At 40.5% G+C, this 26654-nt stretch overlaps 2 protein-coding genes across 7 annotated transcripts in view; one reads left to right on the top strand and one right to left on the bottom strand.

Annotated features, from left to right (window-relative positions):
• The first annotated feature begins 42 nt into the window (after positions 1 to 42).
• On the top strand, positions 43 to 26007 carry wnt2 (wingless-type MMTV integration site family member 2). The gene is made up of 5 exons (XM_023276605.3): positions 43 to 528; positions 1414 to 1634; positions 7682 to 7959; positions 8506 to 8770; positions 22500 to 26007. The coding sequence occupies exons 1-5, from the start codon at positions 446 to 448 to the stop codon at positions 22703 to 22705; spliced, it is 1053 nt and encodes a 350-aa protein (XP_023132373.1). The 5' UTR covers positions 43 to 445; the 3' UTR covers positions 22706 to 26007.
• Positions 25846 to 26654, bottom strand: part of LOC111572781 (suppressor of tumorigenicity 7 protein homolog) — a 59755-nt gene continuing 58946 nt past the window's right edge. For all 6 annotated transcript variants that reach the window (XM_035951154.2, XM_035951157.2, XM_035951155.2 and 3 more), the window contains one exon: positions 25846 to 26299. In XM_035951154.2, the coding sequence (XP_035807047.1) occupies positions 26204 to 26299 (96 nt within the window). In that variant the 3' untranslated portion in view covers positions 25846 to 26203. The remainder of the gene's footprint in view (positions 26300 to 26654) is intronic.

Genomic DNA, 26654 nt, shown 5'->3' with positions numbered 1-26654 from the left:
TGAGAGGAGCCCACCGGCTTGGACCACATCAGAGCTGCGGAGCTCCGGTCTGGACGCGGGCCAAGCCTGTCTGGTGTCAAACCAGCCTGAACAGATACTCTCAGACATCTCATTTCTTCACCTCATTCCTGAGACGGGACTGCCCACCCCCCGTGAAAAGCAATTTGAACCTGATAGCACATCATCTGCCTATCTCCTCTGAAAGTCTCTGCTGGACTATTAAGACAGGCGCTCCTCACTTTTTCCTCATAAGCACTTTGCCACCGTGTAGAACCGGAGCCAGGCATGGCTTTTACGCGCAAATCGTCTGTCTTCCGACTGTCCTGTTATATATTTTTTAAACAAGCTTGATTCCGCGATATATGACTTCTCTAATGTTTTCTATTTTTCTTTGATCCGTGGAAATGCTCCATCCAGATCCATAAAGGACCAAAGTTTGGTTAATATGAACTTATTGCCAAGTGGAATATGTTTTTATTTATCTGTAGCAATCTGCTGGATGACGGCCGAGGTCGATGCGTCCTGGTGGTAAGAACTATTTCATTTATTTACATCTCTGTTTAAATGCAACTGCAAAACCCATGCATGGCTTTCTTATCAAACCGGGACAGAAACGGCATGCACGATGTTTTAAAGTGTTCTTTAATCAATCTGTCACCAGTAATATTGCTCCTCTGTGTAGACTATGTCCAGTGTGCTTAATTTATGTTATAATAATCTCAAATTTGAGTTTTCTTTCTTCTTTGTTTTGAGTTGTTTAATAAATAGTCTTGACTTTGCTAATGACAAAATTCCCCACAGAATGAGGACTAAATTCCCCCTCTGCCTTTCATAACTGTATTTTTGCAGCTTGTTGAAGCCTGAATATTTGGACAGATAAGTTTCCCCGCTAAAGTCATTTGATCTAATTTAATTTCACTTTATTTGCTGTCTTTCGCTTGAATCTCTAATTAATATTTGCAAAGATCCCATTTCCAAATTCCACGCCTCATACACTGATACTGAGATGCTGAGATAATTCCTTTTATGTTGCTGCTCTGCTTGGTCTTTAATCATTGAAGAAAATCTCTGCAGCCTGCAAATGTTCAGGTTCCCTGCCAGTCTTTCATCATCTTGTTCTGCAGGTACAAGGGAGTGTGGACTTGTTAGGAATGATTTCAACAGATGTTTCTCAAACATGCCCTATTTCACTATCATTTCATCTCACTTTGGTTTCAGAATCCAAATGTTGCCTCCTATACCAAAGCTATGTCCGTTAGTGATGTACATTGAGCCATTTGTACTTTTGTTGACAGAAGTTTAGCATTTCTTTCTTTTTTAAAAACATCTTATACTTCAGCATCCTCATTAATGATTAATTGCTTTAATGTCCAAAAGTTTATTGTCCTAATTGTTCTCCCTGCCACTCTGCAGGTACATGGGGACCCTGGGCTCCCAGGTTATGTGCGACAACATTCCCGGTCTGGTGAACAAGCAGCGGCAGCTGTGCCGGCAGCATCCCAAAGTGATGCAGGCCATTGGTGCCGGGATGAAGGACTGGATCTCAGAGTGCCAGCACCAGTTTCGCAACCACCGCTGGAACTGCAACACTACAGTGCGGGAGCACAGCCTGTTTGGACGACTGCTGCTACGCAGTGAGTGAAGTGGATGTTAGAGCCAGAGTGGAACCCTCATCCTACTTTAACCTTAAAAGTCAAATTTTAAAATAACTAAGGGTTTTAAAGTAATTTTTGTGGGTATAATCTGGGACTTATCGCTAGTAAATATCCTGCTTGCCTAAGTGTCCTTGAGCAAGTCACTGAGCCGACTCAGGTCTAGGGCTGCTGCTCAGTAGTGGACTTCTGATCCCTCTGTAGAGCAATATGAAAGTTAAGATTAATAGAGAATGTCATCTTTCAGTGCGGGCTGCACAGTGGCGTAGTGGTTAGCACTTTCGCCTTGCAGCAAGAAGATCCCTGGTTCACGTCCCGGCTTTCCCGGGATCTTTCTGCATGGAGTTTGCATGTTCTCCCTGTGCATGCGTGGGTTTTCTCCGGGTACTCCGGCTTCCTCCCACAGTCCAAAAACATGCTGAGGTTAATTGATCATTCTAAATTGCCTGTAGGTGTGAATGTGTGAGTGCTTGTTTGTCTTTGCATGTGGCCCTGCGACAGACTGGTGACCTGTCTAGGGTGTCTCCTGCCTTCACTCGAGTCAGCTGGGATAGACTCCAGCCCCCCCGCAACCCTAGTGAGGATTAAGCGGTGTATAGATAATGGATGGATGGATGGATGGATGGATGGATGGATGGATGGATGGATCTTTCAGTGCAAATGCTGCTTCTAAACTGTTACAGTTTGGTCTGTTTGGACCACATTTTATATCCAGCTTTAAAATCTGAATCCTTTTTCCTAATAAATGGTTCAAATGAATACTGAAATAATTTGTCACCAGTATATAAACAGAAGATGACTTGAGCAACATTGCTATAGTTCTGACTGTCATTTGTCTGTCGTGAAGAAGGCTTTTAAAAGTATTTGAGATGATTGTTTAAACAGTATTATTGTCTGTATTGTTTAGCACTGCAGTAAATGCAGGGCTGAGATACAGGAAGTGTGTATAAAGCATTGTATTCATGATACAATGTCTTCAGGGGCTGTCAGGTGCCTTAAATGCCACATGACTAAGAATAGAAAGTTTGTGACTATATTGCCTGCTACAGTATATGCTGGGTTGTGTTACCAGGTCATTGTGTGCTGCTGGCATTTTCTGGAAAAGGATCGCTGTACAATCATATATGTTAGAACACACCGATCAGTTTGCAGTGACAAACATGTTTGACCATATGCCTTAATTTAATGTGACAAATCTGAACAATTGGTTGGTTTTTAAAGTGTTGAGTAGATTTATTGCCATTCAGAGACTTTGTGGGAAACTAATAGTTCCCTTGCAGATATGTTCTGTCTTTTCCACAGAGGCTGGATCACATTCCACACCTCATCTCACTTTACAATTGGACATTTATCACGTCAATTCAGCCGTCTGGTTTCCCTGTCAGGCTGCTCTTATGTTGCTTTGCTAATTTACTCAGTGTTTTGTTATAATACTGTTATAAATTTTGTTGCCCATATTTAGTGCTAAAACGGTTTGTCAGTGGAGAAATGTATCTGCAGTAATTTTGACAGTCAATAAAATAATTTTTCATTCACCAAGCAAAAAATAAATATTGAATCGTGCCAGCCTGTCAAGCGTGAGGAGTTTAACTTAAGGAAATATAATCTGCTATGAATTGACTGCCTTTATGTTTTGGACTAATTATCTATAATAATTAGGTGAATAGTTGCAGCCTTATGCAGATTTTGGTTTCAGTAAAATATCAAATTCTGTAAAATAAGATTTGATTTATATGACTGCTTCGGTTTCATCGTGATGTTTTTGTTTTCCTTAGATTCACTTTGACTACTGTCTCAGCTGGCTAATTACTCTTCACTCAGCTCATTCAAATGAAAAATGGCAGAAATTTAGACTTTTTCCAAATAAAAGTAATCCCACCACTTTCAAGATCCACATCAGGTCATTGGCACTGTTTATCTTCTATGGTGATTTGCAGGAGAAGACACTTGATTTACTGATGGTTTTAAAAGTCCATAGAGGACACAGGACCATTTTTTTACGTCGTGCTGGGGTTGGGGATTTGGAATTGAAAAATTGGTGTTATGAAGAGTGTGACAAATGCCTCTTCTCAAGCAGTAAAGTGCGATTAGCAGCATCAGGGACCGACGTGATTAACGGACAATGAGTAGCAATAAGCAGCCTGTCGCTGCCTGTGACACGTGAGCTCTGGACAGAAGCATCTTGTCAAATTAGATGTGTGACTACACGTCTCAGCAGCGAAAATCAGCCTGCATCTCTGTGAGGGCATGTTATAACAAGTCCTAATCTTTTTTTATTGCCACTGGAGGATCATCAGGACCCGGCGGCCTGATGTTACTCTCCCATGCCCTGAGATTTAACCTGCAAGGCGGATCCTTTGACTTAGTCCGTTTCATGTCAGGGCCTCTAATCAGCCGTGTGGTATTCGGACCTCCCAGCCGGGCCCCTGCCGTGTCACACAGCATTATCACGGCACATCGAGGCCCCGACAGAAGCTCCTTATTGTCAATGTCAGCGGGCTAATTTCAAACAATTACACACGAGGTTTCCCGCCCTGGCGTTGTGTTCTCTCACTGTTCTCCTCATTAACCTCGTTAGACACGCTCAACTTAGCTGCTCAACCTGGATGCACACACACACACACACACACACACACACACACACACACACACACACACACTCTCACACACACACTGATACCACTGTATAGATATGTGTGATTGCCAGAACTGGGCACCATTTTTGCTTTACTAATCCTAATAATGTCTGAGTTTTGATACCTTACAGACATATATTGTCAGCTCTTAGTTCAGTTTTTTGATTTATAATCCGCTGGAAACTCCAAAGAAGTACTGAGGTGCAATATGCTAGAGTTTGCATTTACCTTAGTGCACTGGCAGAAAATTAATCTGCAACAATTTAAAGAATCTGTTAATTCTTTGAAGTAAAATCAAATGAAAATATCAACTGCTCCTAGGATTGAATTTCTTTAAATCTTTTTGTAAAAGAATGTGTGTGTGTGGTTTCAAGTCTGAGACACAAGCCACTGTTTGTTTAAACAAATAGGTTAAAGTGTATGTACTATTTCTTGCATTAATTTAGATTTACTTCAATCTCTGCAATAAGAGATCATAAAATTATTAATCAGTCCATAACAGAGTCCAACAGTTATCAAATCAGAAATACTACAGTTTGTAAATCAAGAGAATTATTCACGTCTTAACCCCAGGCAGTTTCAAGACATTTTTTTGTCCTGCACCTCTGTGGAAACAGCTCAACTGTAGACAGAGGAAGAGAGAAATCCAAAAAGTCTTTTTCATAGTGTGTTAAAGGTATAATGCCTTAAATTATTCATAAGGAAAAAAAACTTAGTTCTTTGAGTAATTATTTTTTTTAAAAAAACCTAAAAAAAACTTGCAATGAAAATGTCCATCCTTTTTTCAAGTGCCAACAGGTGTTACCAATAGTGACTGCATGTTATCATTATTTAATACAATTTTAATTTGTTTCCATACTCTGCTCTTTGCATGTGAGTGTTGATCGCTGCTGTGTCACTAGTGACTTCTCAGTTGTGCCAAAAAATGCAGATTTTGTTTTGTTTCTGTAGAATCCTGTTATTTTGAACATTCTTATTTTTTGTACATTTTTAAATGGGACATGTAGAGTAAAGTCATTTTGATGAAATATCACAATTTCAGGCTTAAATTCTTTTATTTTTCATTTCCCCAACAAAATGACACATCACTTGATTAGTTTAAAAGCTGTAGAAAGAAAAGTTCTAAATCCACAGAATCTGTTTTTATAGTTTCTGGCTCCGATTAATGGTGTAATTATGGTATTAAATTAATATTATAATAATATTAATATTTATGAATATTAAAGTTTTTGTTTTTTTAAGATGACATGCCTTTTAAACTTGCTGTCAGGTTTTAGGGGTTCAGAGTGTTACATTCACAGTCACTGTAATGGATCAAATTTACTGAAGAGTTCAGGACCTTTACCGTGTCTTGATGGAGGTTCAATTCCAGCGTCTCTTTAGATAATATTTTAGTTGAGCACTGACAACTGGACATTTCTGTGAAATTTTTCTCTGATAAACTTGTCTTTGTTTTTTAATTCAGTTGACTCTGAATTCTGTCTGCAAATGTTCCTCTATGGACTCCACCAATTAAATATTGAGGGCAGCATAGAGTGACAGATGAAATCCTGGGCAAATCTACAGATGAGTGAAAAATTAAAGGAAAAACATTAAAACAAAGTGTTTTCATAAGGTGTTGGGCAACCAGGTCCTACCAGAACAGTTCCAGTGCTTCTTGAGATTCATTCTCCAAGTCTCTGTAACTCTACTGGAGGGATGAAACCCCATTCTTCCTAAAGATATTCCATTATTCTCCTAAAGGTGTTCAATCTGATTGAGATCTGGAGGACCGTTTCGTATGATAGTCATCAAACCATTCGGTGACCTGTCATGCTCTGTGGATGGAAGTATTGTCCTCCTAGAAGAGGCTACTACCATTAGTATATAAATGTTTCACCAGAGGATGATCATTCAGAACAGCTTTGAAATAATCCTCAGTGACTCTTACCTTTGATGGGACAAGTGGACCTAAACCTTGACAGCATGATATCCTCCACAGCATAGCAGAACCAAAAGATTCCCTCACTATAGGCTTCAAGGTTTCTATTTTTTTATTTACTTTGCCATCTGTATATAGTTCACTCCATGTTTCTTCACAGGAGTAATGCTCTGAGTGTGTGGGAATAACTGACAGTGACTCAGATGTTTTTTTTTTTTCTCACATTTTCTTAAAACTAAATCTGTCTATTGCTAACAAACATACTTGCAGCTCTAAACTTGTCAAAAATATAGCTTTTTTTTTCATTTCACTGTGTGAATCTTCACATGTGATCATTTTGTAGCAGAGGTTAGAAACAGACACACACCCTTTCCCTCGCCTCAGCCTTTGATCCTGCTCTGATCTCCCATCAGTTACATGTAGCTCGAGATAAGAGCTCTGTATCAGGGCATTGCTGGTAAACGTTAGCTGTTTATCCATCTTGGAAATAGATTAAGCCTTTTTTTCTATTTCATGCCTTGCATGAAAGCTTCTGGCAGACAGCAACAAACACGGGTCCTACAGGTAGCAACGTTTTCCTAACATTTGAAGTAGTGTTCTATTTGTTGTGGCTTCATTTTGTCATCAGCAAGCCTGTATTGGGAAAGAAGTGTACCAGGAACTGTGCTGATTGTTTATAACCATGAACTTTTTTCGGTTACGGTTTTTCGTATTTTAACTGAGAAAAGTATGTCAACCTCTGACGTTAATGTAAAGCTCTGCATTTTTTTTTTTGTTTGCTTTTTGTTACACAAGCTGCATGACTGTAAGCATGTGGTGCTGGGGTTCTGGGGATGTTACCTGGATTGATGGATAGCCTACCATCTGCAGTTACATAGAAACACAAAGAAAACTCTTGTCCTGTTCCATTGATCCCTAGCTGTTGCCACACGTCCTGTATATGAACAAGTTGATGTTCCTCAAAGGACTTAAAAGCTGAGGAGTAAAGTGTAATTTCACGAATAATATCAGTTAGTTTAAGACAGACAATTCTTTCTTCAGGGATGCACAGTGGCTTGGTAGTTAGCACTTTTGCCTTGCAACTAGAAGATCTCTGGTTCACGTCCTGGCCTCCTGGGATCTTTCTTGCATGGAGTTTGCATGTTCTCCCTGTGCATGAGTGGGTTTTCTCTGGGTACTCTGGCTTCCTCCCACAGTCCAAAAATTTTAAGATTAATTGGTAACTCTAAATTGTCTGTAGGTGTGAATGCTAGTGTGACTGTCTGTCTCTATGTGTAGTCCTGGTGACCTGTCCAAGGTGTCCCCTGCCTTTGTCCTAAGTCAGCTGGGATAGACTCCAGCCCTCCAGCAACCCTAATGAGGATAAAATGGTGTATAGCTAATGGATGGATGGACTATTTGCACAAACTATTATTCCTAAATCATTCCTGCTATTCTGCACATGACATGAAAATGTCATTGTCTCCACACAGGCAGCCGTGAGGTGGCCTTTGTCTACGCCATCTCCTCCGCTGGAGTGGTTTACACGTTGGCACGAGCCTGCAGCCAAGGGGACTTAGACTCCTGCTCCTGCGACCCCACTAAGAAGGGCTCCTCGCGGGACTCCAAGGGTTCCTTTGACTGGGGTGGCTGCAGTGACCACGTGGAGCACGCCATGCGCTTCAGCCAAACCTTTGTGGACGCCAAGGAGAGGAAGGAGAGAGATGCCCGGGCACTTATGAACCTGCACAACAACAGAGCTGGGAGGAAGGTGAGGACTGTAGAACACATAGAGGAGTAATGTGGAGGAACCAACTCAGAAAATCCTCAGAAGTACAGAAACATTTAATAAACATTCCACTGTTCTGTATTTAAAATGGAGTTGACCTATTGCTGAATTTAAGATGCAGTCAACTTGCCCTAGGACATTTTGAAATCTGCAGGTTGAATTTTTAGAAAAACATAAACGTCTACTTGTATAATCAACTACGACAGTCAGAACTCTGATCCTAATAGTGTATGCAATGGAAGCAGAGGATCTTTGGAACATGTATGCAAAGATTCTCTGCTACCATTTGACAAGCATAAAAAGTAACATTAATGATCTGCTATCCTCTTCTGAAGAACATGTTTTTCTCAGATGTCTGGCTTTACAAGGATTAAAAAATAGGAAATTATTCTTTGTTCTACAACTACTAAATAAATTAAGTGCCTCTCAAACTATTATTATCCCTACTACATACCAACTCCAATGTGTCATAAACTTGTAAAATCCACTGTCTTTTCTCTGAAAACTGTTTGTTGTTGTCCTGTCCAGGCAGTGAAGCGCTTCATGACTCTGGAGTGTAAATGTCACGGCGTCAGTGGGTCGTGCAGCATCAGGACCTGCTGGTTGGCCATGGCTGACTTCCGACGCACTGGCGACCACCTGAGGAAGAGGTACAATGGCGCCGTGCAGGTCGCTGTAAACCAGTATGGCACTGGGTTCACTGCCGCACACACTCACTTCAAACATCCAAGCAAGAATGACCTGGTCTACTTTGAGGACTCACCAGACTACTGCATACGGGACCATGAGTCAGGTAAAGGCTGCCTTAAAACCTTTACCTCAGGATCTGACAATCCAATTGTAGTCACTGTGACTTTAGAAACACTCCCAGTAAGTTGCAATGTGGAATTTTACTGGTCAGAAGACATGAAAACATCAAGGTTACCACCACTTTGATGTATGGTTGAGAGATGAGTTCAGGCAGTTCCAAACTATATGCTGAATTAAAAGTGATCTTTGCTCTAGCTTAGACATCTAGATGGCTTTTTCTCTCTTCATGATCGTCTAAGATAGCATTATTCTCAAATGGTAAAATGCTATAGAGTTCAAATAAACCACTTCAACGAACATGGTTGGTTGGTGTGAATAAGCCCTGTTACTATTTCATACTTTTATTAAACACTAAGAGGAGGTGGTCGATTGGACTTGCAGGAGTTTAGCTAGCAATGGGTGATCATGACAGAGATTGCTGTGATGCTTAATGTCCTCCAGCCAGGGCTCGTTTATTAAAGACAAACTGGAATCCACTCAAAACGTTCTGGTATCCCAGTGACATATGCAACAGAGCCGCCTTTGTAGCCCATATCATATGTCTGTTGACTAAAACAGCAATGTCTGCTTTTCTCAGACTAGAATTGTTACATCTCTACCCTTCACTGTTTGCAGAGGCACCATTGCTGCATCCTGGGCTTACCTCCACCTAATTTAAGTGAAGACAAACAATGCAGAGCACCCCCCCCCCAAAAGCAGAATAATAACGAGTTGTAACTAATCCCCAGCGTTGCCTGGCTATGCAAGACTAAGAAATACAATATTTGTTTGATTTCTTAATCAAAGTCAGTGTAGCCTCTAGATTTTTTTCTGTATGTGTATGCTGATATCCAGTGCATCTGAAACATTTCTGTTTCTTCATCTGAAATACTTGGCTGTTGACTTCATCATTGTGTGTATTAATCCGTGCACAAAGGCTTGTGCTCATGAGTGGGCCTGTAAATAGTTTTATGTTATGCATGTGTTTGAGCTTGAAAGGTTTATCAGATGTCAGCACAGAAAATGACAGCTTTTAGTTGACATATAGGCCCCTCAATTATCCATCCTGTACGTCAAAGTATATTCAGCTACTATTACTATATGTATTTATACAAGTGTTTGAGCAGTTTGTGGTGCCCTCATGATTTTTAAGGTTCGACTCACATTAAATTGTATTCGCTCAGAGCCCCAGTGTGTGAGTGGAGTGCTAATCTAGATTCCTTCAGACCTCTAGGATAGAAGTATGCACACTACTGTTCAAAAGTTTGGGGTCACTTAGAAATGTCCTTGTTTTTGAAAGAAAAGCATTTTTTTCAATGAAGGCAACATTAAATTAATCACAAATACAGTCTAGACATTGTTAATGTGGTAAATGACTATTCTAGCTGGAAACAGCTAATTTTTAATGGAATATCTACATAGAGGTACAGAGGAACATTTCCAGCAACCATCACTCCTGTGTTCTAATAGTACATTCTGTTAGCTAATAGTGTTGAAAGGCTAGTTGATGATTAGAAAACCCTTGTGCAATTATGTTAGCACCTGAATAAAAGTGTGAGTTTTCATGGAACACTTGAAAGTCTCTGGGTGACCCCAAACTTTTGAATGGTAGTGTGTTTCTGCAACAGTCTAGGTCTCTGCCCTTTAGATTTGGGAAAGCTACTACATTTAGAAGTGATTGCTTGTTTTTGGGGATGCAGAGCATAGTTGTGTTTGCATCAGATGGAATTTCAGCTGCTGTTCAACGAGGTCCTACTTATGTGTTGTAGTTTCTGATACCTACAGTTATTCCACAGTAGCTCCAGTGCTGATGCCCACAAACTGGTGAGAGTACAGAGAGACAGTTAGAGTGATGTGTATCTGTGTTAGTGAACCCTCTGTTTATGTATGTGAGGCTGGAAGAGCTTGGAGAGTGAGAAAGAAAATGTTTGTGTATGGAAACTGTGAGAAAGAGAAGATGAAGAGAAGGGCATGAGTGTGTCTTCCAGAGGAGGTGGATGCCTGTCAGGCAGCAGATGATCCGTGGCGATCGGGTGTCGGCCAGTTTAAGACCCATTACACACTTCTGTAGGCTGAAACCTTAGAGCACCGCACATCATTATAAATCACCAGCACTGGAAACACACACACACACACACACACACACACGCCTGAGGCACGATTGGCCGGTAAAAAGAGGCATATTTCAGGAGCAGATTGGATCACACAAAATAATACAACATAAACACTGTCAGTATGAGACAGAGAAATTTAGCATTTATGTCCTAGTGCTGTTTTTTCTGTTTGATGTGTTGCAGCCGCTTTGAAACAAAATTTGGCATTTCCAAAATTTAAATGGAGCCTGACTGACCATTTGACATGCTCTTGGCTGTGTAATTGAGTCACAAATTTCTTGCCTATACGATATCTTCCTTGTTTAGGGACACATGTAGAAAATCTTCTGTTATGGGGCAATGTGTCATGTATTCTGTGCACAGTACAAATAATCAGGCACCGTCATGGTCTTTATGTTTTATGGCCTTAAAGACTCTATTAAACCTGTTCAGATTTTTATTTTTTTTTTGAGACACGTGGTTTTAATTCAAAGGGCAAGACTCTTTTGATGTTGACATTTCAAAGCAGTGATATATATATATATATATATATATATATATATATATATATATATATATATATATATATATATATATAAAAATGCAAAACTTCCTCGAAATGGCTTTATTTATGTTTTGCATATGTTTATCAGTTCACCTTGCAGCTAGAAGATCCCCAGTTCGTGTCCCTGCCTTCCCGAGATCTTTCTGCATGGAGTTTACATTCTCTCCCTGTACATGCGTGGGTTTTCTTCCACATTCAAAAAACATGCGCAGGTTAATTGGTAACTCTATAATTGTCTGTAGGTGTGAATGTGAGTGTGATTGTTTGTCTCTGTGTGTAGCCCTGTGATAGACAGGTGTCCCCTGCCTTCACCCTAAATCATCTGGGATAGATTACAGCCCCCTCATGACCCTAATGAGGATTAAGTGGTGTACAGATAATGGATGGATGCATATTTTTATCAGACAACTTTTCAACATTTATATCTCCATGCAGATTGGTATTACTCGTGCCATGTAAAGAATCAGATAGCGCTGTGTGCACTGAGTGGTGACTACAGGAGAGGCGGCTGCAGCACAGCCAAAGTAGCGCATTATTGAACAAGAAAAGCACTCAGAGAGCACAGTACTCCGCCAAGGCTGCTCAGTCGTTGTATGATTTTTGACAGATAAGTCCCGATAAGTCCACAGCGGTGGATTTGTAGTAGGATCGCAATCATGTGATCGCAGCAGGCAGCTGACATAGTGTTCACTTGTAGTCATAGTTACAGTGATGCCGTGCCACTATCTCGCAATGATACGGAAATCCTTAACAAGTCTATGGATCCAGACTATAAGCCGCATCACTGCCAAAATCTAATCACTTAGTCCTTTAGTCATTTCTAACCTTCCCTGAGAATTCATCCAAATCCCTTAGTCCAATTATGAGTAATGTTGCTAACAGACAGACAAACATACGCTAATCTTGACATAACTCCACCGCATTCCTTGGTGGAGTAATTACTATTTTTTATCAGAAAACTGTTAAAAACTAAAGTTATTGGTAATTTTAAAAATGATGAATTTTGTATCTGACAATGTCTTGTTGTTTTGCTTCATAATAGAATAGTGATGAAATAAAATAATGGATACTACAATAAAGTCATAAGTCTCAGCATTAAATTTAGATTAATGTCAGTATACAGAGAACTATGTGGGAGATACAGCTTCACCACACAGTGCCCAAACTGCAGGGGCTCAAAAGTATTTAGACATTTGACTGCTAAATCTTTCTTGAGCATCTATGTGTTATTTTATAGACAAAATTATTTAGACATGGTTCAGAGTTGATTATGAATCACCATTTAGATGACATGGAGTGGTCTGTGGAAATGAGTAAAGAGGTGATGCTGCAAGGAAAGAGGATAATCATGACGCTCACAACAAAGCAAACATCTATCAGAGAGTTATCAGAGGTAGTTTGCCAAAAGCAACAGCTTAGTTCATTCCAAAAAAAGCACACACTGAGAGGAAAATTAGAAAGTAGAAAAAACATGGCAGACTAAGGAGGGCAAGTCTTCTGGATGAGTGAAAAATAATTTGCATGGTCCAGATAAATTTCATTATGACTACGCAGAAATGCTCTCCAAGATGTAGACAAACATTTTCTTGTCTTTGTTAAAAAGAAAACTTTGCCAGTTGAATCTCAGAGGACTCGTCACAAGATGTAATCTTCCATAAACCTCAGAAACAGAAAAGCTGCAGTTCACAAACAGAAACCTGTAGCATTCAGTGGACTGCTGAAACAGAAACCAAACTATATCAAGATGATGGATACATCAAACTGGGGAAAATAGCAGCTCATGAGTCAAAGCTGGTGATGCTTCTGTTCTGGTTTAGACAGAAAACGCTGCCAGTAGAGCTGTTAACAAGTCCAATGCATCAAAACTTATGAGACAACATTTCACTATTAGGCCAGACAACAAGTCTGAACATACAATCAAATCAACCCAAAAGCTTTTCAAGGTGGAATATCTTGAAGTGACCAAATCAATCAATTGATTTCAATTTGATAAGACTGCTGTCCACTTGTTAAAGACTAGTTTAGAGACCCCACACAATACTGGACCTGAAGTTGGGAGAGCATCAGCCCATAAGATGCAAAGCTTCAACTGGTATCTTTGAGTCTTCAGGTAGTCGTTCACTGCATAATGTTAAATAGTAAATATGAGGATTTTATTCGACTCCATGTTGTATCTGTCGCACAATTATTACTCCACCAAGGAGCGGCGGAGTTATGTGACGATCGGCGTACATTTTTCCATGTGTTTGATGGCAACATTACTCAAAAACGGACTTACGGATTTGGATGAAATTTTCAGGAAAGGTCAGAAATGACACAAGGACCAAGTGATTAGATTTTGGCAGTGATGCGGCTTATAGTCTGAATGCACAAATTTGTTAAAGATTTCTGTATCATTGTGAGATAGCAGCCCGGCATCACTGTAACTATGACTACAAGTGAACATTACATCAGCTACCTGCTGACGATCACGATTGCAATCCAACTACAAATCCACCGCTGCGGACTTGTCGGGACTTATGATACAAGGAAATGATACAAGGAACAGTTGATTAAATGGTAGGGGTGTTTCCAAGTCCCATCAATTCCCACCACCCGCTACATATTTAGGTCACACGATTTGATATCAGTACATAATGTACACATGCATAACACACTCCTGTGCTCAGCACAAGGTCATTTTGTTTGTGGGTACATCTATATTAAATGGCTATATTCTATGATGCTGTGATTTCTGCCACAAATTTTTTCAAGATTTCGGCCGTCGGAAATGACACGACTGAGCAGCCTTGTCGGAGTACTGCACTCTCTGACTGCTTTTCTTGTTTCTATATTGATGGGACAAAAACTGAAGAACCAAAATGTGTAAATGTCCAAATACAAATAATCATTAGCAGTATTGACAGTGTTAGCATGTTCTCACTGGGCTTTAGAAGTCTTACTGAAATTCCCCTGTAACCTCCTGCTGGACGTCTGGAGGTCTTAGAGCCCCTGTTTGGGAACAAGTTGAGGCTTCACAGCAGACACAGAGGCTTTATGGGCTGTGTACATGTAAGCAGGGTGAGGTAACACACACAAAACACACAGTGTTCACCCTGGGCCTCTCATGAGAACTTAACATGCTCCCTGTCTGAAGACCCACTCCTCTGACACACACACACACACACACAAAGACAGGCATGTAAACTTACTCTCAATCATGACATGTACTGTACATGGAATCAGAGTCTCTTTCTTTTAGACACTCAACCATGAAGTGCAATCAATCTTAAAACACACACTTTCACTCATTCTCTTGTGTTCTTTCTCCGATCACACACGCCGAAAAACCTCTCAAAGACATGCAAATTCACCCTCAATCATTGTGGCAACACAGACTGAATCCATTCTCACAGACACATGGACACACACACACACACACACACAGAACACACACACACACACACACACACAGCCCACAGAGATAGTGAGACGGCCCCTCTGTGCCTCTTTAAAGTGTGAAATCAATTTCCCTCGGCCCTGGTGAGGCTCAGGTGCTAAACTCATCTCTCGGCACCCCCTCATCTTAATTCAATAAGCAGACGCAGGGAGAACGAGGGCTGCAAGGAAGACTCTGGCCGTGATGTCACCCCTAGCAGTGCTGATGACGGGCGGGCACGCTGCCAGGGAGGGGGCGGGGCTTCAGGTCATGTCCAGACATATTACCTGGTGAGGGATTGGTGCAGAGACTGCATACATGCAGAGCAAAGCAGAATGTAAACATAAGAAAATTCCAGAACAGTGTTCGAGATGGTACTTGAAGTTGGTTGGTAATTTTTTTCTGAACCTTTATTTATACAGGAGAAGTCAGCTGAAGTCACACACACACACACACACACATGCTCTTCTTCAGTAACACTTGTGCTTCACAGTGAGACAGTAACAGTCAGTCACACCTGCAACAGAGCTGCTGCAGTCCTCTGCTGGCTGAACATCTGCACCACAGCAGAGCAGAGGTTCAGCAGGTTTCCTCTAATATGATTTATATTTCTTCAAGAATGAAAAGAAAAAAAGACCGTAAGGCAAGGCAAGTTCTTTTTTTATAGCACAACTCATGCACACAGTTATTCAAGGTGCTTTACAATGGCAAAGAAAGACATTCAGCACAGAACTTAAAAATTAATTCTAAAAATGATTTAAAAGTAGACATACGCTATCGTTCAAAAGTTTGGGGTCATCCAGGCAATTTCATGTTTTCCATGAAAAGTCACACTTTTATTCAGGTGCTAACACAATTGCTCAAGGGTTTTCTAATCATCAATTAACCTTTCAACACCATTAGCTAACACAATGTAGTATTAACACAGGAGTGATGGTTGCTGGAAATGGACCTTTATACCTCTATGTAGAGATTACATTAAAAATCAGCCATTTCCAGCTAGAATAGTCATTTACCACATTACCAATGTCTATAATATATTTCTGATTCATTTAACCTTATCTTCATTGAAAAAAACTGCTTTTCTTTCAAAAATTAGGACGTTTCTAAGCAACCCCAGACTTTTGAATGGTAGTGTACATTAAAGTCATAGAGATAAAACATAAAAGTAGACATTAAGATCATAACAGTGCATTAAAAGTCAATAAAACAGATTGATCATCTAAAATAAAGCTGCAGTAAACAATATGGTCTTCATGCCTGATTTAAAAGAACCGACAGTTTGAGCAGACCTCAGGTGTTTAGGAAGTTTGTTCCACAGGTGAGGAGCATAATAGTTGAATGCTGCTTCACTATTTTTGGTTCTGATTGTGGGAACATACAGCAAACCTGTCCCTGATGACCTGAGGGCTCTCTGTGCTTCATATGGAGCTAATAAGTCCAGGATGTATTTTGGTCGAAGACCATTCAGTGCTTTGTAGACCAGGAGAAAGATTTTGAACTCTATCTTTTGACTAACAGGAAGCCAGTGTAGTGATTTGAGGACTGGGGTAATGTAGTTCAGTTTCCTGGTGCTAGTTAGGACTCTGGCAGCAGCGTTCTGGATCAACTGCAGCTGCTTGATTGATTTCTTGTTAAGAAATGTAAAGACACCATTACAATAATCTAACCTACTGAAAATAAATGCATGAACAAGTTTCTCTGTGTCTTCTCTAGACAGGAAACTCTTGATTCTAGCAATATTCTTCAGGTGGTAATAGACAGATTTAGGAACAGCTTTCAAGTGGTTGTTAAAATTGAGGTCTGAGTCAATAATGACACTGAGGTTTTGGGCTTGAACTTTTAGTGACATGGAGTCAAGTGAGCACTGATCTTTGACCTTTCATTTTTGGGGCAAAATACAATCAATTGTCAGCAATTGTCTGCGTTGAGCCGGAGAAGACTTTGACACATCCACTCACTGATTTGATGGATACACTTATTGAGAGCAAGTAAAGGACTGTAGTCATGTGATGACAGTGAACTATATAGTTGTGTGTCGTTCGCATAAGCGTGTTGAGATGTTGTGATATTCTGTTGTTTGAGCAAGGGGAAACATGTAGATATTGAAGAGAAGAGGTCCAAGAATGGACCCCTGAGGAACTCTGCTTTGTAGAAGAAGCAACAGTGTAGAGCTACACTACCAAAGTTTGGACACACCTTCTCATTCAATACTTTTTATTTATTTGTATTATTTTCTACATTGTAGATTAATATTGAAGATTAACATTGTTTTGTTTACAACATAATTCCATATATATTCTTTTATAGTTTGATGTCTTCAGTATTAATCTACAATGTACAAAATAATTAAATAAAAACCATTGACTGAGAAGGTGTGTCCAAACTTTTGACTGGTAGTGTACATCTAAGCCACTTTAAGGTAGGAGGAGGTGATTTCATGGGGGGAAAAAAACATGTAACGCGTGACGAACTTGTAGGGGTAGTCACACTTTTTTGGTAATTGGTTATAGGTCTGTTTTCACCATCATTCAAGAAGCTTTTCCAACTCATTCTTTAATCTATAAAATAAAATAGAAGAAAGTACTCATCTCATTCAAATGTCTGTATTTGTTCAACCGACAGTCCAACAGCCAAAAACAGTTGCACTTACAAAAAAATAGAGTACAAAAACTCCTTTCAAAAGATGAGACAATCAAAAAGCATTTTTTCTTGACAACTGTCTGATAGCCCCTCTCATCTGTGTATCAAAGTTACATATGTTTGTTTTTTTTCCATGAAAATGACCCCTTCCTACCTTAAAGCAGCTTAAATGTAGCTCTCCAATCCAATTCAATTCAGTTTTATTTATATAGCGCCAATTACAATTCAGACTGACGTTTTACAGAACCCATATGGCCTAAACTCCCAGAGCAAGCCCTAAGGTGACAGTGGCAAGATAAAACTCCCTTTTATCAGAAAGAAACCATGCACTGTTGCTTCTTCTACAAAGTGCAGATCTATGAAGTTTTTACACCTGTGGGAACTGACGACTCAATAACGGCCTAAGAGATCATGACACGCCTGTTGTTACAAGATAACCAGCGTTATTCATCTCTGAGTGTTCACAATGTTTTGGCTCATCAGTGTATGTTGAACCTTTGCTCACACAGCGCAGTCCTCCCCTTTATAAACATGATGAATATAACATTGCTGACTTCATCAATCTGTTGAAGTGACAACATTCTGTCACACAGATAATGTTTCTCAGCTTCACTCAGACATGCACACATCAGAGCCACGCTGCACACACATGATTTGCAATTACAAACGCGACATTGTCATAAAGCCCTACTAATCGGTTGTCTAAGAAATGATTTAACAGCATTCTGTTAACTGTGACTGTGTGTTGCAGCTCACCTGTCACATGTAAAGACAAGTACACAATGTGACCTACTGTTAGATCCGAATTCATCCTGTCGACATGTCGGGGATCAATTATATTTATAATGAATTATTGAAGGTACTACTGTTGTTCCACATACACAAATGCACATAATTCTCTGGATTTGGAGACACTTAAATGAATGCTGCTGCTTTTTCATGCTGCAGGTATTTAATAAACTCCTACAACCAGAAATGCAGCTGCTGTTAAATGTAATCCAGGCAAAACATTATCATTAATCCCATTAATCTGACCAGCTGTAGTCTCTGTGTTCATTGTAGTAATGTTTTATTTTTATGTCCATAGAGTTTGTATAATAGATGTGATATTGCAGAGCAAAATGATTTGTGATTTTTGGCAGCAAACTGTCTTTTGCTCTCAGAGATGTTTTGGTCCAATATTGGTAATAATATGTGGGAAAAGCCTTCCCTAAATTGCTTCATGTGGTTTATAGTACATGGTTAGTGCGTGCCTATCTGTTAATGTAACTGCATGCAGTTCAGACTTGTGTCATGTTGAAAATGACACTGAAATATTACTAGGATCGACCTACTAATGTTGCTGCAAAAATGTTTACAGAAAAGTGACTGAGGAGTGCATGTTTGAAAAGGGTTTCAGTGTGGTACAGTACATATTCTTTGTAGATTGATTCCACACACACACTTAAGGTGTGCTAGTAAGACTGCTAGATATTTGGACATAGAGGTCAGCTGTTTGATAGATACTAAAGTTCAGACAGTATAAACCAGATAGCTCGATCTGTGCCCAACATTTATACCATTGTCTTCAGTGCTTTTATTTGGGTGTATAAACACTGTAGATATCCATCATCATGTATCATCTATACACTGCTTAATCTTCATTAAGGTTACGGGGGGCTGGAGGGTGAGGCAGGGGACACCCTGGACAGGTCACCAGTCTATCACATGGCTACATATAGAGACAAACAATCCCACTCACACCTACAGACAATTTAGAATTACCAATTAACTTCAGCATGCTTTTAGACTGTGGGAGGAAGAAAACCCACACATGCACAGGCAGAACATGCAAACTCCATGCAGAATGATCCCAGGCCGGGATGCGAACCAGGGATGTTCGAGTTGCGAGGCAACAGCGCTAACCACTGAACCACTGTGCAGGCCGCACTGTAGCTACTCAGCTGTCATTATAATTATACAAACAAACTATTTCCCTGAATTAATGCCTTGGAGTTCATTACATTCATATCATAGCTAATGACTGATTGGGGCAGAGAGGTGCCATGAAAGAATAAGTGACGCTCAAAGGATTAGAGCTGTGCAAATGAACAAACCGAACTCATTAGTAAGAAACATCAATTCATGTTCAAAAAATGATCATTTAAAGTTGTCATGTTATGAACAAGCTAATTTAAGTTGCAGACAGAGATATACCACATTATTAATGTGACAACACTAATAACTGAGTTTTTTTTCTCTGCACACTAGCTCTTGCTGACCTCTGTAGAATACTAAGTGATGTTATTTACATATTTGGTATAAATGAACCCCTGCCAGCTATGTGTGGTCTTCCATCAAGACAATGACACACCATAAAAGGCCCGTTATTACACTTCGCTGCTCTGGAGCTGAAGGCTGACATGTACAATCAGAGCCTGTGGAGTCGACACAACAAGGTTTGTTTTTTATGCCATCAAAGAGCAGTTGTCTGGAAATGTAGACGCGCTGTTCTCACGATCTTAAGATAAAAATGTGTGACATTGTGATGTGGTAATCTACAGCAAAACGTCTTCATGTTGCTCATATTCACTGTCAGCAGATTAAAGTTGCTGATATGGCAGGGAAAATCAGTGCAACACCCTGAATGTTAGCCTGTAACTGGTTTCCACCACATTCTGCAGCTTCTCTAGTTACTCCGCCAGAGCCTCGGTTGGAGTTATGTGACGATCGGCTCGGTTTGTCTGTCTGTTTGTTAGCAACATTACTCAAAAATGGACAAACAGATTTGGGTGAAATTTTCAGGGAAGGTCAGAAACGACACAAGGACCAAGTGATTAGATTTTGGCTGTGATGCGGCTTATAGTCTGGATCCATGGATTTGTTAAAGATTTCTGTATCATTGTGAGATACCAGCACGGTGTCGCTGTAACTATGACTACAGGTGAACACTACGACAGCTGCCTGCTGACATGATTGTGATCCTACTACAAATCCACCGCTGCGGACTTATTGGGACTTATCTGTTGGAAATGATGCAAGGAACAATTGATTAAATTGTGGGGGTGTTTCCGAGTCCCATCAATTTCCCGCCGCCCGCTACATATTTAGGTCACGCGATTGGGTATCCGTACATAATGTACACATGCATAACACACGCCTGTGCTCAGCACAAGGTCATTTTGTTTGTGGGTACATCTGTATTAAATGGCCACATTCTATGGTGCCATGATTTATGCCACAGATTTTTTTCAAGATTTCAACCGTCGGAAATCATACGACTGAGCAGCCTTGGCGGAGTACTGCATGCTCTGAGTGCTTTTTTTGTTCTGTTATAAATTCAGATGTAGCTGAAAACATGGGTCTTGTTAAGTGTGTGATAGAAAGTGTGTGTGGGCAGCTGGAGGTGAGATTCAAGAGAAAGTGAGTGTGTATAGTATCAGTGAGTAGATGTCTGAGTCGATGGTGTGGGTGCTGGATGTCTCCTATTAAATGAACAGCTGATGAAGTGTGGGAGTGCAGGCTGATGACTCCTATCATCAATCTCTCATCTCTCTTTCGTCCAGCGTTCATCATCTTACTCCCCCACCCAACCCTCCGCCGTCTCATCTTCACTGTACTGGCAAGTAGCAGATACTCTGCTCCCATTGGCTCCCCGATAACCGGTAAAGCTATTCCGATTGGCCAAATTGAGGCGAGTCACATTCCTGGATGCTACAAAGCTTTTTTATGCGTTTTTATGCTCCTGGAGCCTTTAAGATGACTTGGACTAATTTCCCAGGATGGTTGTCACCTCATCAACCTGGAATAACTCAGTGTGGGTGTTAAACCGCTCCACTATACATCTCATTTTGGAAGGAAAGTGCTCAGACACATTTTTTCTTTTTATGATCAAGTCTGGTGTTGGTTTAGCACACAAGCGCAACGAGAAGCAAACAGGAATCTAAATCCTCCTGTTACGTTAAAATATTGCAGAAGCAATAAGAGTAATCTTACCTTGATTATTAGGGGAAGACACTTGGGGGGGAAAAAGAGCTTTACCAGCATATTGAAAAGTGTTTGCCTCATGTGAGTAAGTGTCTATATTTATATACTCTGTTAAGTAACACAAATTGTATTTTTTTCAACCCTCTGAACCTCCAAACCCAATGGCAACTTTGAAAAACAAGGTAGCTTTTTAAAAAAAAAGAAAAAAAAAATCCAAAATGACACAGTCAGGGTCAGAGACTGTATAAACCTTGAGAATAGATAGATTTTCAACTTTCTGATGGTCCTGGAACTAATCATGAGTGAGGCGTGATTCCATCAGGAAAATGAATCAAATAAAAGCATAAAATTGTGATATTCTAGGATTCTACAATTTCATTTAGCAGACGCTTTTAGCCAAAGCGACGTACATCTGAGAATACAACACAAGCATAGATCTAGTCAGGAGCAAACAACCTGGATAAGTGCCATAAAACAAGTTGATGTGTGAGAATAGGACCTGCGTGTCTACAGGTCCTGCAGACGTAAGAGAGTTTTTTACATTTTTTTGCATGCACGCACCGTTCAAAAGCTTGGGGTCACTTAGAAATGTCCTTATTTTTGAAAGATAAGATGAATGAAGATAAGATGAAATGAATCAGAAATACAGTCTAGACATTGTAATTGTGGTAAATGACTATTGTAGCTGGAAAAGGCTGATTTTTAATGGAATATCTACATAGGGGTACAGAGGAACATTTCCAGCAACCATCACTCCTGTATTCTAATGCTACATTGTGTTAGCTAATGGTGTTGGTGTTCCCTGAAAATTTCATCCAAATCCGTTTTTCCATTTTTCAGTAATGTTGTGAACAGTCAGACAAACCAGCGCCGATCATTACATATCTCTGCCGCCTTCCTTGGCGGAGTAATAAAAGGAACACTGTTCTTTCTGTCTCGATGAGATCTTAATTTATCAAGTGCCTCACAGAGACAAATTCTTAAAAATGTAAATGGGAAAACATTTAACATCGTTGACGGCACTAAGCTCTCTGTTTTCTCCCTCCAGGCTCGATGGGGACAGGAGGCCGAATCTGCAACCGGACGTCTCGTGGAATGGACGGCTGCGAGGTGATGTGTTGTGGCCGAGGCTACGACACGTCACGCGTCAGTCGCACTACCAAGTGTGAATGCAAGTTCCACTGGTGCTGCGCTGTCCACTGCCGCGACTGTCAGCAGCAGGTGGACGTGCACACCTGTAAGGGCCAGACGTGACCTGGCTGCCCCCTCAGATCACTACTGACCTTAAACCAGCAGTTTTACTGGGAACCCAAACTACTGCTTTCTGCTGAGCTACACAATTCGTCATCTTGTCCTGAGAGACAATTAGAGTCCATCTTTAGCAATAATCCCTCGTTTCTGTGGTGTCGATCAAACAGTAGGTACAGTACACACAGTAGTAAGTCTTCTGCTTAATCCAAACCAGACGAGAACTTCTGTTTCCTCAAGGATGCGGCCTTCAAAGAGCTTTCACACTCTAAGACTCTTCATTGACTGTTGATAGATTAAATGACTCAACACTAGTGAGCTGTGTTGCTGTCTAAATAGATCTATTCAAATCTGGTTTTCAAAGGTGGAGAGTTTAAAAAGTTTTGTCCAGGCAGACATTTCTTCTTAAAAGCTGCTTCAGGTTCCTGCTGACCAACAGCACAAACAGAGACAGAAATAATCAGCTTTAGTATTTGATGTGGAGGCTCATGTTGAGATGATTTGAAGGTGAACTATTGACAGAATGACTGCAGCCTGAGCAACAATTACACAGCAGCAGCTGAACCATCACCGTAGTAATCTATTTTCTGTCATCCAAAGCTGTAAATGCTCCGAGTCATGCAGTTATTTGGCTGGTTGTCAGTTTGTAAGTTTCACAGCTGAGAAAAAAGTCTAACCTGTCCAACTGAACTCTGACTCTGGACATTACGCACTGCATCCATATTTAAACACAAAGTCTCCTGCAAGAATATTTTGGGATTCTAATCCTAAACCTCTGTTTTTTTTGGCAATGTTAAAGTTTTTTGCCCTTTTGTTGGCTTTATTAGACTGGTTAGTAGAGAGGCAGACAGGAAAGTAGGGAGAAGAATGGGGGGTGAGACCTGCAGCAAAGGACATGAGCTGGAATCAAGCCCCTGTTTATGGGTTGCCTGCTCAACCAGTTGAGCTCTCTGGTTGCCCTTCTTTGGCAATGTTTGTCTTAACTGGAAAAACATGAGAGAAATTGTTTCAGCCAGATGAATGTGATCCTGAGAGTTCATCATTAGCATAACAGACATCTGTAAAATCAGGCTTCCTGTTCAGCAGTTTCATTCACAATGTTTCCGACAAGCAAAATGAAAAAAATCACAGCCCAGTGTCCACATGGTAGTATCACATTTGAGCTGTCGGCTACATGTGGCCAGAGCAACAGTACACTGGGACAGAAATAGAGCTTTAATAGAGATCGGAGGTTTTATCATCACATCCAACTGGTAGGAGACCCTGAGGTGGACCTGGATCAGATGGGATCTCCTAGGAGGAGCTGGGAAAGAACAGGGGTGTCAGTAGGAACCAAATCTGGATAAACAGCAGAAAAGCGGTGATGTAACATGATGCAACAGCCACAAAACACATCTGTAAAGACAGCCACACAGCGATAGTAAAAAAGGGATAATAGCCTCTTGGTTCCTCAGCAGGTGATTTTGCACCTTAAAGTGTAGAGACTGGAAAAAGCACCCCAAGACTTTCCTAGCAGCTGCTACTAAAGTGTTGCTGTACCTTAATATGCCAAAAAAAGATCCTAGTTAGCAAACTGGCACCTAAATTTGAACATTTTGTTATTGCCAATTTCTCTTAAATCACTCATGTGCCACTTAATCTGTTTGTATCAGTGGTTCTTGCAGGAGGCCCAAAAGAATCTACATTACTTTTACTGAACAGACTGTAATCTGCTTGTTCCAAGTCTCTGCAGAACGGTCCAACATTTGCATCACACAGTTTAAAGTGGCAGGACTTTATCTCTGTAAATATGTGGTTGTAGAAATTAATCAGATGTATAGAAGATGGAACTAGGAAGCAGACTGCACATTTCACTTCCTCCTCCCATGCCAGCCAAGCATATTTTCTGTAGTTCAGATTCCTGAGTTGGACTGCACAGTAAATCTGACAGTTTGTGAAGCAGATCTGTTGTTAGGAACATTGTTTTTTCCAATCAGATATAACAACAATGTACTCATCGGGGCATTTCTGAGACTGAAGAACATGTTCAACAGGGTACAAATACAAATGCAAAACCCCCAAAATCTGACTGCATGTTTGCTGTTTCACTGTTGAACTGATGCAGGCAGAAACTGAATCACAAGACAGTTTATTAACTCTTAAGACCCACTTCACACACTGCTCAGATTCATTTTTATGTTTATCCTGCTTTCTGAGCAGCAGCCGTTGTTTTCTGTTCATTACTCCGCCAAGGAATGCAGCAGTTATGTGATGATCGGCGTACGTTTGTAACATTGCTCAAAAACAGACTAACGGATTTTGTTGAAATTTTCAGGGAAGATCAGAAATGACACAAAGACCATGATTAGCAATTAGATTTTGGCAGTGATGCGGCTTAGAGTCTGGATCCACGTATTTGTTAAAGATTTCTGTATCGTTGTGAGATAGCAGCACAGCATCACTGTAACTATGACAAGTGAACACTACGTCAGCTGCCTGCTGAAGATCATGATTGCAGTCCTACTACAAATCCACCACTGTGTGCTTATTGAGACTTATCAGTCCGAAATCATACAAGGAACAATATGTGTTTCCGTGTCCCATCAATTCCCGCCACCTGCTACATATTTAGGTCACAAGATTTGGTATCTGTACATAACGTACACATACATAACACACGCCTGTGCTCAGCACAAGGTCATTTTTTATTAAAGATTTCATCCATCGGAAATCATACGACTGAGCAGCCTTGGCGGAGTACCGCGCTCTCTGAGTGCTTTTCTTGTTCCAATGTGTCAGGAAAATCCACTGCTCTAGCATTGTTAACAGACTGAAGTGAATGTGTATTAATAATCTTTTAACAGTCACTGGACATTGCCTTAAAAATATCCATGAATGTATCAAACTCACTGCTTCCCTCAGCATCACCGTAGACTAGATGGATGCAAACAGAACTCTTCTCGTACCTGTGGAGTGAACTGTTAGTTTGTGGATGAAAGCATAGAAAACAAATATGTGAAGGATTCCACAGACAAACAACAAAAACCTACCAGCTTGTATTTCAGGAGCCAAGCAGTAAGTCAGACGACAGCAGCTCCAGATGACGATCGGCTGCTGTTACAGCCAGTTCAAACACCGGCAAATCAAAATGGCGGGAAGAAGCTGGCTTGCAGCAATACACAAAAAGTCCTTTATTGTATTTTTTTTTCCTTTTCACTTTTTTAATGATGGTAATTGATCACCTGTTTTGTACAACAAAAGAACAGCTTTAAATGATTGAAAACCCCAAAAATGCAAACATATCAAATAAAGTCAAAACCAATTCTGGATGTCACTGTTCTGCCTTTTTTTTGTTTCATGTCTCCTTCGTCTGTTCTCTGTTTGGTTTGAACTCTGATCTTGGCACAAAGGTGTGTCAGTCTAGTCCAATGCAGCGTTCTGGGTTTCAGTTCAGCTGTTTCTGTCCGGATGGAGGTCTGCTTTCGGAGCTGGTCCTGGTTCTGATTCTGGTCCGGTGGGTCAGGGTCAGATGCGGGTGAGTTGATGCCAGAGGCTGGACGGTAGGATGCTCTCCACCTTCTCCATGATGAAGTTCAGAGGAGCAAACAGCGTGCTGAGGAACTGCAGGGAGACAAACACATAAATTGGTACATGGTTTAGGGAAATCCAAACTTCAGCAGATCGACCCAAGACTGAACAGCACCTCCAGGAACCATGACACAGAGAAGCAGAGTTCATCTCATAAAGGCAAACTATTCTTTCAATGAAGCACCAGCGTCCTGTTTGAAAACTGTAGAATGTCTTTATCATTTAAAAGATGAACTCAAACAAGGCTGCTAATGAAGACCATGTGATGCAGCTGAAAGGGCCAGAAACAGCTATTGTGTGGACTGATCCACTGAGTTTGTTAAAAGTTCCATCTCTATGACAACTAAAGAAAATCCATGTTAGTCAACACTGTGTGATACTTAACAAA

The sequence above is a fragment of the Amphiprion ocellaris genome, chromosome 3 (assembly GCF_022539595.1).
Source record: "Amphiprion ocellaris isolate individual 3 ecotype Okinawa chromosome 3, ASM2253959v1, whole genome shotgun sequence".
Taxonomy (NCBI): Eukaryota; Metazoa; Chordata; class Actinopteri; family Pomacentridae; genus Amphiprion; species Amphiprion ocellaris.
This window is presented reverse-complemented; position numbering and strand designations above follow the sequence as displayed.

What these genes read in the sequence shown, in the direction of transcription:
- wnt2 (XM_023276605.3), top strand. Translation starts at nt 446, where the DNA reads ATGAACTTATTGCCAAGTGGAATATGTTTTTATTTATCTGTAGCAATC. An exon ending in ACAACAGAGCTGGGAGGAAG is followed by an intron (nt 7,960 to 8,505) that starts GTGAGGACTGTA and finishes TGTCCTGTCCAG; the next exon opens with GCAGTGAAGCGCTTCATGAC. An exon ending in CATACGGGACCATGAGTCAG is followed by an intron (nt 8,771 to 22,499) that starts GTAAAGGCTGCC and finishes TTCTCCCTCCAG; the next exon opens with GCTCGATGGGGACAGGAGGC.